This window comes from Pinus tabuliformis, chromosome X (genome assembly GCF_031772625.1).
Source record: "Pinus tabuliformis cultivar Carrire ecotype Pingquan chromosome X, CPIR1, whole genome shotgun sequence".
In the NCBI taxonomy this organism is placed as follows: domain Eukaryota; kingdom Viridiplantae; phylum Streptophyta; class Pinopsida; order Pinales; family Pinaceae; genus Pinus; species Pinus tabuliformis.
Window position 1 is genome coordinate 704,950,996 of NC_142308.1, and position 17,872 is coordinate 704,968,867.

Sequence of the window (17,872 nt, forward strand, 5' to 3'; positions counted from 1 at the left end):
ACTAGCATCATTTACAATAATCTTTGTATAAATTGGGTTTACAATGATAAATTTACACTGGTTGATGAGTTTGATATTTGAAAAATTTTATCCACTACCTTGTACTCTACTTCTCAGATTGTTGACAAAGTGTGGTCAATAGAACCCAATGGACAAATGTGGACTTGGATGGGGAAAATGTGAAAGGGCTTGTAATGAGTGGAGGTGAGTGAGATGTATGGTGTTGGGAAGCGGGACCACACAACCAAAATTAGGGTTTCGCATGTAGTGCCATCCCTAAAGCTAGTAGCCAATAAAGGAGATCCCACGAGACTAGGATACAAGGTTAACCCCAGGTTGAGGTAAGGGAACAAGAGTACAGTCAAAGCCCATTCTTTCCACTGAATCCCCCCACTAATCCATGCCTAAATGTGCCAAGGAAAAACAAGTATTAGCACGCAATTACATAATGAAAAATCATACCTTAAGGGTTGGAAGACCCACCTTCAAACATACGATCATGACAGTTGAGCAAGGGCATACAATGGCTGGCTCAGGTGGTGGAGAATAGTAGCACATCGAGCTATCAAGTGGTTGTTGGCTGTCAGCTGCTGGCTGAAGACAAATTTAGAAGAAAAATTTCTCCTATACGGGTTGCCCACTAGTGGTGGGTAACAGTGATCTTTGGAGAGTTTCTTGGACATGACGAGGGTGAATGGCACTTAGAGTATGCCTTTGCTTGAAGATAAAGATGGATTAAGATGACATGTCGCATTATAATAATCTAGAACATTGTTTCCAAGCATTTATCTATAGGCTCCTAGCTTAATTCACCCTCATACATAGTTATTTATAAATATTAATATTTTATTAGGAAAAGATTATTTTATTGTAGAGAAAAGTTAAGCTAAAACGTATAGAAAAAAATTATTTATCCATTTTGAACTTGGGAAATTTTGAAATGGAAGAACTTGTGAGCAAGCTAGCTCCAAGCAATTGGTTGAAGGTAACTTTAATCTAAGTTATGTTATTAATCATGTACAATTCCTAATGTGTGGTATACATTTTTGGAGCACCTTTGGTAGGCTTATGATTGTAGGCTAGATTATGTTGTCAATTTTGTACAACTCCTTATGTGTGGTATACATTTTCAGAGCACCTTTGGTAGGCTGGTAATTGTAGGTTAGATTGTCAAGGCCATAACTAGGAGCACCTTGTCTGAAGGAGAGAGTTAAGGAACATGATATCTTATTGTGAGTGCATGCTTAAGCCTTTTCCAAGAGAGAAGAGGGATGGGCATGAAGAAGTGAACAAGTATAAAGTCTTTATGATCATTTTTTTTTAATCACATTATTCTTAAATACAAGGCTTCCTTTTTTGGTACAGAATGAAACAGAATTAGAAGCTGAAACAGTAATATTATCCTTCCAATAACAAAAACTGTCCTCTACATTCAATTGCCTTATTCATATAAGCAAATACAAAATGGGGACAGTTGACTTTGACTGTTTCTTTCCTTTTATTATAATATATTATTTCTAACTACTTATTAATTATCAAAGATTAACCGTATCTAGCAGCTACTTTCATTATTACGCTTCTCTTCACCTTCACTCATTCTGTATTACTTTTATAAGAAAAATACTAATTTAATCTTTGAAGAATATTTTCACATGTTTCACAAGGTTTTTCCTGTTTTTTTCCACATCAATATATGTTTTTTTTTTCAAATGTGCCATGAGATTTTTAGGTTGTAAATGGGTAATAGACTATCAAATGTGTAAAATGCTTAATCTCAAATTGAGATCCCGTCAAAATATTTTGGGTCAGATTGAAAAGATTCCCATATGATACTTTCCATAGATTATTAAAGGAAAAACATGCTAAAGCCTCTCCTCGATAGAATTCACTTAAACATGGAGGATGCCTATTATATAGTGTTTTTTTGTTAAATCTAAATGTAAACTTATAAATCTACTATATTAAAGAGCATAACCAGTCTAAGATTTTTCTTCTATTTATTTCAATTGCATGAGTTCAACTTCATATATTCTATTCATCATTATTTTATGGGTTATCTATAGGTCACCTTATTTTTGTTCAATCATGATGTAGATTTGCGTTCTTTTCAAATATTTACCTCACACTATAATTGATCGATCCCATTAGCCACTGATTTCCTTTTTAATTTAAGTGAATTTTTGGTGTGCTTTGTAATTATTCTCTTACATTTTGGTAATTCTGCGACTTTAAATTTATATTCTAATTCGAAAAGTTTGGCTTCTTTATTTGATCATGCCAGTGAAATTGGTTCTTCCTCTATTGTTAAAAAGCCATCTGAGCAAACTGAGGATTTTTCCTTATTTTATTTGTCTTGACATAATCAATACTAATATGGACATTTCTCTTTTTTATTTGGGTGTAAATCACTAGAACTATGGGGCTTTCCTTGAAAAAGATGGTGGAGGCTTGAGAGGTTCTGTGACATTACAAGGCCTTGTATCAGGAGATAGAAACCTAACAATGGCATGTTGGGGATATCAGGTATGGAAATTCTGCCACATCCTTGATTCTTTGGGCAATTATAAAATTATTAATACATTGTAATAAAAGATGCATCTCTGTCTTTGACGGACAAGAAATTGGATTCTCACCATTTGAAATGCAAATATTTAGGGAAGACTGTATGTTTTGATTTCGTATCTAGGCCTAGAATAATTTTATTTGGAAATGAAACCATTTTGTCCAATTGTGCAATAATTCAAGTTCATCCCATAGACGTGCAAATCGGGTGAGACAAGTAACTGAAGGATGTGACTCTCTCGAGAGCAATGATGAATGGAATTCCAGGAGAAAAAGCCACACATAAACTAAAATACAGACAGCATTCAACTTGTCAAATTTCCATCACTGGCTGGCAACAAATAGGCAAAGCCTCAGCAAGGGCCATCACCTTTGAAGGAAGATCTGACTTTGATCTGGAGTTGGTGGTAGAATAGAATTAAAGATTCCAAAATTTAAAATTGAAAGAAATACTAAATAATTTACAGCTATGCTGTTAAAATTTAGATGCTTTGAGTGGAATAATTTTATTTTTGAGAACTTGATATGCATTCTTTCAGAAAATCTATCCTTTCCTATAAAATAGGAATACACAATCTTTGTAAATGTTTTCAAATAGATCATATGATCTTTCTATGTATCATGTGAAGATGAGTTCGAGAAAGTTATGATAACATTCAAGTCCCAAGGGCAGATTTTCAGTGCATGGATTCTTGGTATTATTTGATAAGCAGACAAGGTAGCACTACAAATTCAAGGTCATTTTACAAATGGAGGCCAAAGATTTTGAGGAGAAACTTCTACTTGAAGTAATGCAATGCTGCATTCAAATAGATATGAAGAAATTGCCGTTCCATTGACAATGTTTTATTCTATTATGAATGTGTCATACCTCGGGCAATGATGGGATGCCACAGGCATTCATAAGAAAAGGAACAAGCCCATATAGTCCAAAACGATATAAATAATAATTAATAAATGTGAATTGTAAAAGAGATGAAGTCTGGACTCTGGAGGATTGATATAAAAGATACAAGTATGGTAAAGGACATGACCTTCCATAAATATTATTATGTAATAAGGTACATTACATGCTATCCTGTCTAGAAAAGATTCTTTTTCAAAGCAATCGAGGAAACGAGGCAAAAAGATGTTGAAGCTCCAAGTGATATTGGGGCATTATAGAAGCATTCATCCATCCTAGGTCAATTTCTGTTGGAATTATCTATTAATAGGATTCTTGAATGGAAGTTTTCTATTGTTGTTTTGAAGAATGTTCATACGTTAACTAATTTTGAGTGACAACTTTCATGATTAGTATGGCGATAAGTTTTTATTGAAAATCTTATTTATTTATAATCATAAATTTGTGATATTCATGATTATCTTTAAGTTTTGTATTAATATTTTCATTAGACACTTTTGCTGATTTGTTTTTCAATAAATTTTTGTTAATAGGAACAATTTGACTTTTAACATTCAATTGAGTTTGTAGACATTTCTTTGTGGAGGATTTGCATATTTCTTTTCAAAAATATTGTTTCAAAATATGTGAGCAAGGTATCATTTTGGCTTTTTAGACAAGAAATTTCTTTGTCTTTTCCTAACGAAACTTTGTCACAATTTTGCAAGTTTTCCTTCTCTTCTTCCTTCAATTTCAATTTCCAACTATTTGAAATTAGGATATCGAGTGTATTGTCTATATATCTTCTGATGAGATAACTTTTGTGGATGATTTCATTGTAAGGTCATGCAATGCTATTGTTTTTTTACATTTCTTCCTCATGTTCAAGGAAATGGTGTCCAATGTTTCCATATTAACATTATTTTGTATAGATATAACTTTAGATATGGATTTTAAAGCATAATTGTTAATTGCCATTTGTAGATTTTTTTTCATGTAATCTTTGGTTTTAATTTAGGTTTTTGATTATGAAATTGTTGTTCACACCATTAATAGCAATGATAATATCTTTTCCTTCAATATATAATATCCTTTCTTTTAATAATCATGTTAGTTTTTAATAAAGTAGAAATAACCTTTTCAAAAGTTTGATAATGAAATCTTCCTCTTCTCTGATTATTGAAATTCATTTCTTATGGGTTAGACTTTTATACTTTTGTGGTAAAGAGTAACCTTACCTCCAAAGTAACTTGGACTTCTATCTTTTGTTTATTGCATTGTTCTTTATTAGTATTTGTCTGTGTTGAGCAAGGTCTCTTAGTAATCAATTTGCGTTGATTTACATGTTTTTACGGATTAATGCCCTTCTCTCTCTTCATTGCACTCAATTTTTTTCTATCCTTCAAAGTCCAACTTAGGAGAGATTTTCACTTTTTCTACATGGATGAATGCCATTATCTAAGATGATATTGCTAGGTGTTCATTATGTTGAAAGATGTAACTAGTTCTGGTCTTCATAATTGTACCTCTATGTATTTTATGTAAAAAGCAAAAAAGAAGAAAAAGAAAAACTATTTTGAAGCATGAGTTTCATGCTCAAAAATAATAATAATAATAATAATTATTTATTAGATAAGCATGTTCTTCATGCTTCTAGGTTTTTTTGAGTCAAAGAGTCAAAGTCTTGTTTTGACCTCTTGAAAGGAAAAAGGATAAAGAATTTTTATTATGTAATTTTTGGGTCAAAAACCCCTCTAGATGCCAAGTCGACCTCCATGACAAGTTGGCCCTGCCCCAATGGACATGTCTGTTCATACCCCTCTGAACAGTATAAATAGAAGATGATATGAGGTCATTTGGACACACACTCGAGATGTTTTTGGTCTGAAATTTCACAGAAAAAAGATGAAATGGAAGAGTGAAGTCTGAAATGAAAGAAGAGTTTCTTCTTGTGATGGAATATGTGGAAATTCTGCCTTGATACTTCTCTTGTTGTTGATATTTTGATGATGAATTTGTGGAGCAGAATAGAAGGTTTGACTTGCCATCTAGAGGTGGAAGTTCTTCTGTGGTCATGAGTCTTGGATGTCTCACTTTGATCTGATTTATAAAAAGAGATTTTCACTTGGTTTTCTCCTAGGAGAGGGGTTTTGCCTTGGCTGAAAGCCTATATTCTGTGTTCTTTTGTTTCTATGATCTTCATGTTTATGCTATAGTAATTGTTTGATGAAGTAAAACAGAATAAATATTTATAAGAAGCCAACTACTTCACAATTAGTTACTATGAAAGAGAAATCTAATATTAAGATGAAAGCCTCCTGATTTCTCAACATGGTATGAGAGCATGGACAATCTATAGAAGGAGGTTTGGAGATCACTTAGATGACATTCTGTTGAAGACTTTGTAGAAATCCTACCTATAAAAGTTCGCATTTTTTGTGGCTCTTATTTTTATAATGGATCCTGACCAAATTGATGTCCTTTGAAAGTTCTAGGCATGGTTTATCTATGGCTCGAAAATTAGTTGAGGCATCACTCAGCTATACAGTTGAATCTTTCATGTTATTCGCAACAAAGAATCAGTACCCTTAAAATTGCACCATGAGATACATTACAAAAGGCAAGGGCAATTACAATCTCATAATGAAAATAAACAAATCTCTTGCACCTGAGAAAGATCATATGACATCGATCCGAAGATAGCATCAATGGTTCTGAATTGCGATATCATTCATGATTATGAGCATATAAATAACTTCAATGGCTCAGATTCTCAAAACAAGTGACTCGATGCATCATTATATGTATATATTTTTAAGTTTATGAACTATTATGGCTTGCATTTCGTTTTAGCGTATGCACTCAGTTATGGCTCGCTTGAAGATATAACTATGATGGTTTGTTCTTAATAACTCGTAGGTGTACGCAAGATTGCACTACAGTGAAATTGATTATGTCAATGTATCACTATGACACCAAAATAATGTGTTGTACATAGCTCATGGTGTGTAACTGTGATTTGATGATCTCAATAACATAGTGACAATGCAATTTTATAATGATTGTGTAGTAGTCACAAATAAAGCCAACCTATCTATGCATACTTGTAGCCTAAGGTAGCATTGCAATGACTCACATTCATCGGCTTTAACGTTACCATTAAATGCTCGATCTGCAACAAATGTTTGCGATTCGACTATAGCTTGGTTGCTAAGGGTCATTTCACAATGAATCACATATCACTACCTTAATTTTGTAGCTTGCACAATTTTGAAGCAAGTATATGTGACACAGTTTCCATACCAAGTTCAACTTTTGCTCATATGGTGTTGATATATACTGAATGGCCCAATGACTTGCAAGGATTCCCAAAATGGACATAATAGGAAGGATCGTACTTTTGGGATTTGTATTAGGTGCATATGGATAGTATATGGTGGCTAGCTCTCAAGTGACTATGATCATGAAAAGATGTAATATCCTTAATGGAAAATTTAATAGTAGATACGAGAAATGAACTTGAACAACAAAATGAGTCACAGTGAATCACATTTCACTGCCTTAATTCTGTAGCTCGCACAATTTTGAAGCAAGTATATGCGACACAGTCTCCATACCAAGTTCAACTTTTGCTCATATGGTGTTGATATATCCTTAATGGCCCAATGACTTGCAAGGATTCCCAAAATGGACAGAGTAGGAAGGATCATACTTTTGGGATTTGTATTAGGTGTTGATTTGGGGTGGCATCATGTGCTCTAGCCACGAAATTTGGTGGAGAGGTTAGGGCACATGAGATCTCCAATACCCAGAAAGTGTTTGGGCAGATTCTAAATAGTTTAGGAGATATTAAAATAATTAATATTTTTAATGGGACAAGTCTAAACTTAGGGAAATTAAAATATTAATGTGATTTAATATAAAACTGTGTTAGAATGGTCCAAAAGACATGGATCAAGCCAGATCTAATCTTAGTCGTCGATTAGTGACTTAATTTAGATAAATTAAAATATTAATGTGAATTAATATAAAACTGTGTTAGAATGGTCCAAAAGACATGGATCAAGCCAGATCTAATCTTAGCCGTCGATTAGTGACTTAATCTCGGCTGTTGATATGTCAACAAGAAAAATACAAGAGGAGGCTTGAGGGTCACTTGGAGAGCACACCAGATGATCAGTCATTCTATTCTCTAGAACAGGGTTTGCTAAGAGAGATAGAATCAGTGATTGGAGTTGTAGCTGAGGGGCATTGAGTACAAAGAGATAGAGAGGTAGAGATAGTGTCGCAAGAGCAGCGTAGGAGCCAGAGAGAGTGACGTAATAGCAGCCAGGGCTCACACAGGGCCACACAAAGGCAGCTGAGAATTGCACAGTGCTTCAGAGAGGCCAACGTTGCTGACGCAAAGGGCCAGAAGGCTGACGCAGGGCCTCTTGAGGTTGACGCATGCCCATTTAGGGTGACGCAGGGCCAGCGCTGGGCAAAGAGAGGCTGACGCAATCCAGAAAGGTAGACGCTAGGGTTTCTGGGGCAGATTGGAACTGAGGAGCTACCAGAAGGTTTATCTGGGGTTTCAGCTGGGACATTTGTCTCAGACTGAGAGGTACTATTGCCAAGGAAATTCTCTATTGGGTAAGCCGGATTTGGCACCCAGATTGGACTCTGAAATTGCTTAATAAGAAAACCCTCAGATAGTTGCACCGGTTTTCCCACATTGGGTTTTTCCGGGGACATTGGTCCAGACTCCAAAAATAACGGTGTCATTTGGTGTGATTGTTTTTGTTTCCTTCAGCAGTTGATTTGTAATATGTTGAGCATGCACTAGTGTTTATTTTCAGTATTTACATTGTAAATAACTTGTTAAGTAACGGAACAAGTAGGTAGGAATAAATCAGGTAAAGTGCATGGAGGGTTTCTAACTAAGTATACGGTGGCTAGCTCTCAAGTGACTAAGATCATGAAAAGATGTAATATCCTTAATGGAATATTTAACAGTAGATACCAGAAATGAACTTGAACAACAAAATGATTGCAAATAGACACACAACCAACAATGTGATACACAAATAGGTGCCAATAAAATCACTGAGCCATTTATTAATCCACCAGAAGGAGTACATCAACATGAAGAAATAGTGGGACTTGGGCTTGCCAAGCAAGTGGAGCAAAACCCAGAAGCAAATCTCTGACCAAAATGATGTATGACCCCTGGTAATGATGTAGATGGCCTAGTGAGAAGACTGTTGCAAACTTGCTACTGCAAACCTGCTCTCTCCAAAACTCCATTGAAGCACCTTGAGATTTCTAGGTGAAATCTCCTCAAGAGTTCCAGGTTTTTGTCCAACACCCAATAGCAATGTGATATTCCCACTTAGCATTTTGCTAAGTGAAATATCAATTTTGGCCATTTTTGCTATAATGCACGGTTGCACTGGGAAATGTGGGTTGAGAGGTCCCACATGATTTTTGGCTTAGTGCACACCCAAATATTAGAGTTGGAGGAAATATTGCGGCCTCAGTGGAGCGTGGGGACCACCTCATGGGAATTACGATCCACACGAGGAATATGCTCCCATTGGAGTGGAATTGGTGTGGGGAATTCGAGCTGGATGTACATGGGCATTTTGGAGGCTCCTTGACAAAAGTAGTAAGAGATACTCAATTTGTTATTCATTCATCATTTGCAAAATGTCTCTTGACAATAGCACGCTTGAGCTGAAGCCAAGTCTACAAGCGCTGTTTAGCACACGAGTGTCTCTGAGCGGAGATCTCAACCCTTGCTTCGGTGGACTTCGAGTGCCAGCCCAAGGAGGGAGTCCTACCCTTTTCAGTTCGTACCAGCAACAGGGAGTCCAATTTCAGTGAGCGATTCAGCTATAGTAGTGAAGGGATTGTGCAGTTCATGTTGGAGGCACTCCGGGAGGTTGAGGAATGAACGTTGGTTGAGGTTGAAACTTGGGGAGAAGGCTGGGGAGGTAATTTAGTGAGGATTGCAACTATTTTGGAGGCCATTTGCAGCTGGATTTACAGGTGGATCGAATCACCCAAAGTTGAGCCATTGAGGGAAAATAAGGTTGAATTTCTGAGGTCAACCATTGGCCAAATCCTTCGTGGGTTATTCTGGGTATTTGGTGGAGCGGTCAAGATTAATTTCCTAGAATTTTCTGAGCAATAGAGAGGGCCCTAGCAATAGTCCTACTTAGCCAACAACGTATTTTAGGCCATTTTCAGTGCAGAGCTAGAGCAGCGCAGTAGCAGATTGGAGAGGGGTGACTTATCTTTCATTTGGGGCTTTGCTAGCTTGCCTTGAGCAAGCCTAGGTGCACTCTTTCCCTCACCATATTGTACACCCTTGTTTATCAATAAAATGGCTCAGCAACATAGCTTTTGGTGCAATTTCTTGGTCTAATTGTGTGCTTACTGTTTTATGGGTTTATGTGTTTGTGCATGCTTTGTTATTTAGTAATTTACTGTAAAAATTTCATAGGAATATTACAAGTAAATTGGAGGGTTTCTGTTCTGGGGCTATAAAGTTGGAAACTAGGTTCTCCAAACCTCATCAACAGAAAATATGTAATGATCCTAAATAAGAATACAAGTGATAACAAGCAAATAATTTGTGCAACAATTTATAAAGGCGAAATACACATTAAGCATCCACATAAAAACTGCAAATATGGAACTGCTCAACATTTTATTAATTTTCTAAAGGCAAAATACAATGGATAACAAGATGGTGCACCCAGGCTTGTCTCAATGGACAAGCATGAGCAAACCCAGGTGGGAAAATGGTTGAGTTGAAGGCTGCCCAACTGTTGCACCAATCTGCACTGCGCTAGCCCAGAAAACTACCTTTCTGCTGAAGTTCGAATGGCTGGAAGGTGCACTTCTACTGCCCAAAAAATTATGTACTTTTAACCTCGGACTCCTTGGCCTAAACCCAGAAAAACCCATGAAGGATTTTGGCTGGTTTAGACTTTTGAAATTCGACCCCCTTGGAGCCCAACTTTAGCTACCACTACAAAACTCGGCCTACTGGAAATTGCCTGTTAATCCTCCCGGAAATGGTCACAAAGTGTTGGGCTGACCCCTGCTATCAAATCCCTGATTCCCCAGATGGGCTTCCAGCCTATAGCTCCTGCTCCCAAGCTCCACTAAAACTGCTGGAATGGCCTCTACATTGTCCCCTAGTCCAACAATTCGAGTTGTTGGAATACTGTCTCTACTGGCTGTAAAACTCAGCAAGATTGTTGGTTTATTGTTTCTCTCTCAACCCGCTAACTCTCTCGGCAAACACCTGATCACTAATGGCTCTAACTCCTGTGTATTCTCTAACTGCCCAGAAATACACACTCCTTGTTCTACGCTGAATGATGGTGCTGTCTCACAACCCGAAACTCCTAAAAAATCGTGGAACTGTTTCTCTAGGGCAGGCATGGATGGTCCCTTGAAGTGGAGGTTGAATCTCCCACTTGAGAAATTCATGGCTAAACAGTCGGCTGACTCAGCTAAATAGGAGAGCGAACCGTCAAGTAGTTTCGTTTGCAAGATGTAAGAATGGATCCCAAAATGAGAGCTGCTCCCTCCTTATAATTCCTTGGGCCTCCTTTGCCTCATCTGGGTCCCTCCATCCACCTATTCGACTTTCCCTCCAAGCTATTCAAATGGGCCAATTCAAATCCCCATGTGGGTGGCCCCCACATTCCACTAGCAACCAAATTAAGTCGAATTGCCTCCTAAGCAATGTTACTTGGGAGCGGGAGCGGGAGTGGGAGCGACCATTTTCAGAAGCTCCCGGTTTGGGAGCAAATCTGGGAGCGATTTTTTAAAAATATATATATTTTTTATATTTTTTAATTTTTGATACATATATGTCAACAAAAACACGTAGAATGATGAAATAGACATAAAAAACATAAAAAAACATAAATTGATCATTGAACCATATCACATCAATCATCTAGAAATTATAATCGTCATCAACCATGTCCACAAGTTAGTAAAATACATATTACAACTGCAACATATTGAGTCTTATAAATCATGATTCATCAAATTCAATATTAAAGTTTCAACTTCAAGCTTTCAGAATTGAAAATTCAATAACATTTATCATCATTGATCACCAAAGTTGTACTTGTAAGCCAAGTTTAACCATTACGAGAAGTAATATCGAAGATATTTCTAAGTCCTAACTTCTAACTGTTAACATGATATGAAATGTTAAAAATTTATAAAATGAAACATGAATAATGAGATGAAATGAAACAACTTTAGTCTTTCACAAAGCATCATATTCATAATTCACAATCATTACCAATGAGTTATAATTGCCAAGGCCCAACTTCAAACTTCAAATTTTCATTGTCACAGTGATATAATGTTTACAAAAAATATCATAATGTCATAATGATATGAAAGAGTCAAGAGTCAAGAGTCAAGGACTCAAAACTCAACAGTTATGAAAACTAAAGTCTAATAGAAACTAAAAAAGACAAGTAAACTGTAAATCTACAAGTGGCCCTTGCCACGAGAGTCTCCAGGAGTATAAGTAGGTCGTGGTGGTCTTCTAGGAGTCTCCCGCACAGACCGACGACCAGAACTAGAGCCTCCACGCGAGGGTGTCGATGCCGATGGAGGTGGCGACAGCAATGGAACAAGACTCGGGCCCCGAGCACTGCTACTGGATGGTGGAGGTGGAGGTGGCATGGCTGCTGTAGCTGCTTCATTTTCATCCCTTACAAGCTCCTCTTCTAGTTCTTCAATATATACAATGCCATCCTCCAAATTGTCGTCCTCAGGGTGATTGTCCCAAATTTTATATGTGGGATCTTCATTAGCCCAATCACAGTAATGGCTCAACAACCTCAAGTTGTAGACATAAACCAAGCTTTCTGCTCGGTTTTCGTTGAGTCTGTTTCTTTTCACATTATGTATATAACTGTAGGTGCTCCAACACCTCTCTGCAGAAGAAGAATTTACAACCTGTGAAAGAACTTTTTTTGCCAATTTTGGCAAAATTCCGTGGCCGCCATATGTTTCCCACCATGTGAGAGTATCAAATTTATCTCTGTCGTCCATTGCATGGAAGTTACCATACAAACCACTGCCACTGAGGTATTTGCCTATTTCAAGGCGCACAGCTGCAAGCCTGCACATTCCTCCCTGTCAGGTATCAATTTTTCTAATGCTTCCAAATATCCTCTAGTTACCTCTTGATCTAAGTGGGGTTTGGTCCTAACCCCACCCCCTGCTGCAGGTTTGCCCAACCAAGATGAAGAGTAGTATTTTGGTGTAAGGATATACGCCAAGCAATGTAGTGGAACATTAAGCTTATTCCACCGTTCACACACACAATCATGAATTAGTTTGTACAAGTTGGGATCTCTATTATGAACAATATCTTTTATTTGCCCCAACATGGTATCCATTTGCTCATGCACCTCGCCAATCACTGGTTTGTCTGTATCTGCAAACCGAATCATGTGATAAATTGGCTTGGTGAAATCCAATACCTGCCTCACACTTGTCCAAAACTGCCCATCAAGAGCGGCCTCCTCCACCATTTCATAACCTCCCATGTCAGCTGCATTTGTAGCCCTTTCCTTTAATACCTGCCAATGTGGACTTGATACCATGCTAGCTAATGCCTCTCTTACCTTCACAAGGCGCCTGAAGGTGAGGTAATAGCTACCGAATCTTGTCTTCGCAATCTTCAGCAACTCCAATCTCGAGTGATTGCGGGAAAGGCCATGGGTATTGCTATGATTTGTAATAAATTTTATCATTTGTTTGCCTTTCTTGTACAAATCACCAATACATTTGTATTGTGCATTTTTGTTTTTGACAATATCATGCAACAAAAGGTTCAATGTGTGAACCAAACATCCAGACCAAAATATGTTGGGGTATTTATCCTCAATAATTGCTCCCGCTGCCTTACAATTAGCAGCATTATCAGTGATGACTTGGATGACATTGTATGGGCCAATACGCTCAATTGTTTCAAGTAATGCTTCTGCAATGTTGATAGCGGTCTTGAACTTGTCTGAGTAATCATGTGCAGCTAGAAAGATGGGACCACTAACAGACACAGCAAGAACACTTATCAATGGCTTGCCTTTTACATTTGTCCATCCATCAGATACAATGGACACCCCATAGTCAGTCCAAGAACTTGTCATTTTATTCAAAGAATGTGATATTTTTGCTTTTTCATGATCAAGGCCAACGGTTCTTGCCTTGTCATACCCAGGGCTCTTGTATCCTTTAGGGGCATCATTTATGGCAGAAACCATTTCGTGCCAATAAGGTGAGCGTAGAACATTGAATGGTATCCCACATGCATAGAGAAACTTGTAAACTTTTGAATCCACATCATTCCTACACCCCTCATCAAGGAAATCTGATATGGTTCTACGGCGTAAAGATGATGACCCTGTGCCTCCATGTCCATATCCACTGCCTTGGGAGGATGCTGAAGGAGTTCTTTGTGAGCTTGGTTCAAAGAAACCCCTTGATCTTTTTGTTCTGTATTGGGCTTCCTCCTCTTCCTTTATGTATTTGGCTCTATCTGCTGTTGACACTGCTGCACAAGTTTTGATTCCTATTTGTTTCTCTCCATCCCATGGCCTTTTCCCGCAGAGGTGTCTTCTAGCACGGGTGTATGAACCTGTGTAATCAGTGTTGCAATGGGGGCAATGAAATTTAGTGGTTCCACCCCCTCTCCCTATTTCAGCCCTTTGAACATATTTCCACAGTGGAGTTTGGTCTTGTTTAGTTCTTTGAGGGTCATGTTCACCCTCTTCCACCTCCTCCTCACTGGGGTTTTCACCCATTTGACTTCCTCCGGCTTCTTCATCCACCTCTTCAGTTTCAGGCCCCCTCCGTTTCCTACTCTCCACCACCATAATAACCATAAAAGGGACCAGGAAGAGGAAAATGCCAATAAATATCCCCAGGTCCATGGTGTTTGATGTTTGTAGGGTTTGAGTCTTGAATCTGCAAATTAATTTAGTTTATTGGGATTAATTCATTTAATTTATTAATTTAATTTAAATACATGATCTTTAAACTCAAACAGCTAAATTAAACTAACCAAATTAACTACCTAACCAGCTAAACAGTAAACTAACTAAATGATTAAGTTACTTACCTCTGCAGGCTTGCTCCTCGCTCCTTGGCACTTGCTCCTCGCTCCTCAGCTCTAGCTCCTTGCTCCTCAGCTCTTGCTCCTTGCTCCTTTGCTCTTGCTCCAGCTCTCAATCTCTTGCTCAATGAAGTTGAAATGAAATTTTTTTGGCCCATTGGGCTTATAAAATAAAAAAAAATTTCTAAATTTTTTTGAAATTTCGGGTCCGGCGGATTTTTTTTCCGCCGACCCGCTCCCGCCCCGGCTGAAATCGCTCCCGGAGCGATTTTTAATGCCCGGGAGCGATCAGGGAGCGATCGCTCCCCGATTGCTCCAGGGCATTAAAAATCGCTCTAGGAGCTCGGGAGCGATCGCTCCCTAAGTCGCTCCCTGACAGACCAGGGAGCGCAAATTTTTTTAAGGGAGCGCGCTCCTGAAAATCGCTCCCGTCCGGGAGCGATTTTGGGAGCGCGCTCCCGCCTGGAGCGCGGTTCAGGAGCGGGTTCGAGGGGGGGGGGCGCTCACCCGCAACATAGCTCCTAAGTCCCTATGTCGAAAATGATAGGTTCTCTTCCTTAGCCAAAATTGTGCAAAATTGTGTAGCAACACCCTGTTACAAATGTGTTTGAGAAGGGACATGATAAAATATCAACAATCCAAGATGTCCTCAAATGGTCTCCTCATCCTCTTTTATCGATCTCATTGACTCCTCTAGAAGCCTTTATTTTATTATTATTTTAATCACATAGTACCTTTTCCCTCTTTTTATTTACTTAAAATACCTTTTTAATTTGGGAAAAATGGTAAATCGGCCACCATCCCTCCTTAGGCCACTAAAAGTAATTTCCCACCATCTCATGATGTAAATTTTTTCGTTCTGGTTCCAATGAGCTATTACACTAAGGTATTCCGTCAAGTATTCCTCCCGGAACGCCACCTTAAGTGTAATTAAATAAGTTAAGCTCAATAATAACCTGATTTCCAAAAGTTGTCAGAATGCGATGGAACAAAAGGCAGGTTTCATGGATGATTTAATGTGCCAAGCAAATGCCATCAGGCTCCATAAAAACTCCTCAAAACCCCATAAAGCCCCTCCATAAGCCCCTGGGTCTGCTGATGGAGTAAACCTACTCTTGTGACATAGCTGCCACCAACCCTGGAAGTCCATCTTGACAACACCATAAGGGAAACCAGGAAAAGGAACTTGACAAATCCTCTTTGCCCAAGATTGCTTGCCGTCGAACAATCCATATGTCAGTCAATCTGGTAGTCTCGTGCAACCGAGAACCGGTACATGGATCCTATACTAACCATTGGGTGATACCATGGCTTCGTGCTACCCAACTATGAACAGATCCCTTAGTGCTTGGATCCCAGACTAAACTTTGTCTCGTCCTACCATCAAGAGATCCTCCTTTATTCCAATGCCATAATGGCCAATCATCAACACCCCTATCCCATGGATCCAATTGTGCTTTGTCTAATGCTCCATTAATCAAATACCAACTCATCACTTCTCTCCAATCCAATCCGTAACACAAACCAATGCCAATCCCACTTTGTTGATGTTGGGACGGAATGTTGAAGGGTTGTCGACTTGCAACCCATTTCCAACTGCAACATGCAATACCCCTCATGTCTAAGTGTCCCTGTTGTACTACGCTCCTGACTAAGAATATTGCACCATCAACAGGATACCAACTCATGATCTCTTACCAATCCAACCTGTGGGAAAGATCAGATGCATAGGCACCTGTATATGGGATAAGTTCCCCATGTTGCATTATGCTCAAATCACGTGACGTAGGGACCTTTATATGGGATAAGTTCCCTATGTTGCACTATGCTCAAATCATGTGACTCTGCCTGGACAACCAACCAAATCTGTCTAAGAAATCTTGCCTCTCTCTTTGTAATAGTCCAAAGTGGACAACTTACGTTGCAAGCCCTGTCTATGTATTCTTGGAGAGGGTTGTTTCCTAGAAATACTACAGTTTTGTTCGCTACCATTGCATCTATCTGTACCTCATCAATGGGTATGCCCAAAGATGGATGCACCATCACCTCCCTCGTCCAATAAGGAACTCCTCACTCCTCCAGTATACCGACCTCTTGCAAAACTATCCGGTCAAACTCCATCACCTCTTGACAACAAGTGTCTGCAAATACTACGACCCTAGTGGTTGTTTGTCTTCTCGTCATCAATGGTTGGCCCCAAGGATGTTTGCTCATCCTCCTCCATCATGGGCTCAACATGAGCCACTAGCTGACTCTCCAAAGATGGCCCTTCATGCACATTGTGCTCTACTATGTGTTGGTCATGCTAAATGGGGATAGGCTGCTGCTCATCAATCTCCTCTACCAAACATCGCTGCATCTTTGAGCTGCTGTCAACAACTCCCCATGACTGCTCATGCTCCTCAGAGGTGTCCTCGTAAGAACCCATGGACTCAACTATAAAAGAAGAATCCTCATCCTGAAGGTTAGAAGGAATCTCCTCCTAATCTACCCTTGTCATCTCCTCAGTGTGACCCAAACATGAGTGGTCAGGTCTCCAAGGTTGCTTGCAGATGAAGCAAAGACCTTTTCTCCTTAGCTCATAATTGCTGCATGGTTGGTCACCACAAATCCTCTGCAACTTGTCTTGGGTTAGTTGCTTTATGAAAAATCTTCTGTTTTTCTCAACCACTCTTTTGGCTAGCTCATAGGCAACTGGTGAGACAACTTGTGTCCTCCAAATGGCTAATAATTTGGTTTGTAGCTGTTTGCGAATGATGTCACCTTCAAATAGTATTGAAGATAAGATATCTCACATGTCAGCTTTTACCTCCTCAAGGTGATGCTCTCTGATGTTGTTGAAGAAGAATTGGCACATCTGAAGGATCAGATCATCCCGCTTTAGATCAAGCATGACTACTTATGATTTGCTTTTGACCATAACATCTAAGATCTCAAACCTCTTACAGTAGAATATGTTAATTTTTGTAGCGTCGGATGCGTTCTAGCCACGAAATTTGGTGGAGAGGCTTGAATACATGAGATCTCCAAAACCCATAAATCATTTTTGGAAATTCCACTTAGAGATGACTTAATTAGATTATTAACCTATTTTTTAATGTTTTCTAAGTCTAAACTTAGGAAAATTGGTTAATTAATCAGAATTAATTAAGTCAAGGTGAGAATAGTTTAGAAACTCACATAGATCGATCCATAAATGATCTAAGCCATTGATTAAGATTTAATCTTGGTTGTTGGAGTCCCAATAGGAAGATATAAGAAGGGATCGATGGGCACTT

At 38.6% G+C, this 17,872-nt stretch overlaps 1 protein-coding gene across 1 annotated transcript in view; it reads left to right on the forward strand.

Annotated features, from left to right (window-relative positions):
* Positions 1-17,872, forward strand: part of BGAL9 (beta galactosidase 9) — a 474,420-nt gene that overhangs the window by 252,020 nt on the left and 204,528 nt on the right. Inside the window, exon 15 of the mRNA XM_089453307.1 lies at positions 2,413-2,523. Coding sequence (XP_089309433.1) covers positions 2,413-2,523 — 111 coding nt within the window. The remainder of the gene's footprint in view (positions 1-2,412; positions 2,524-17,872) is intronic.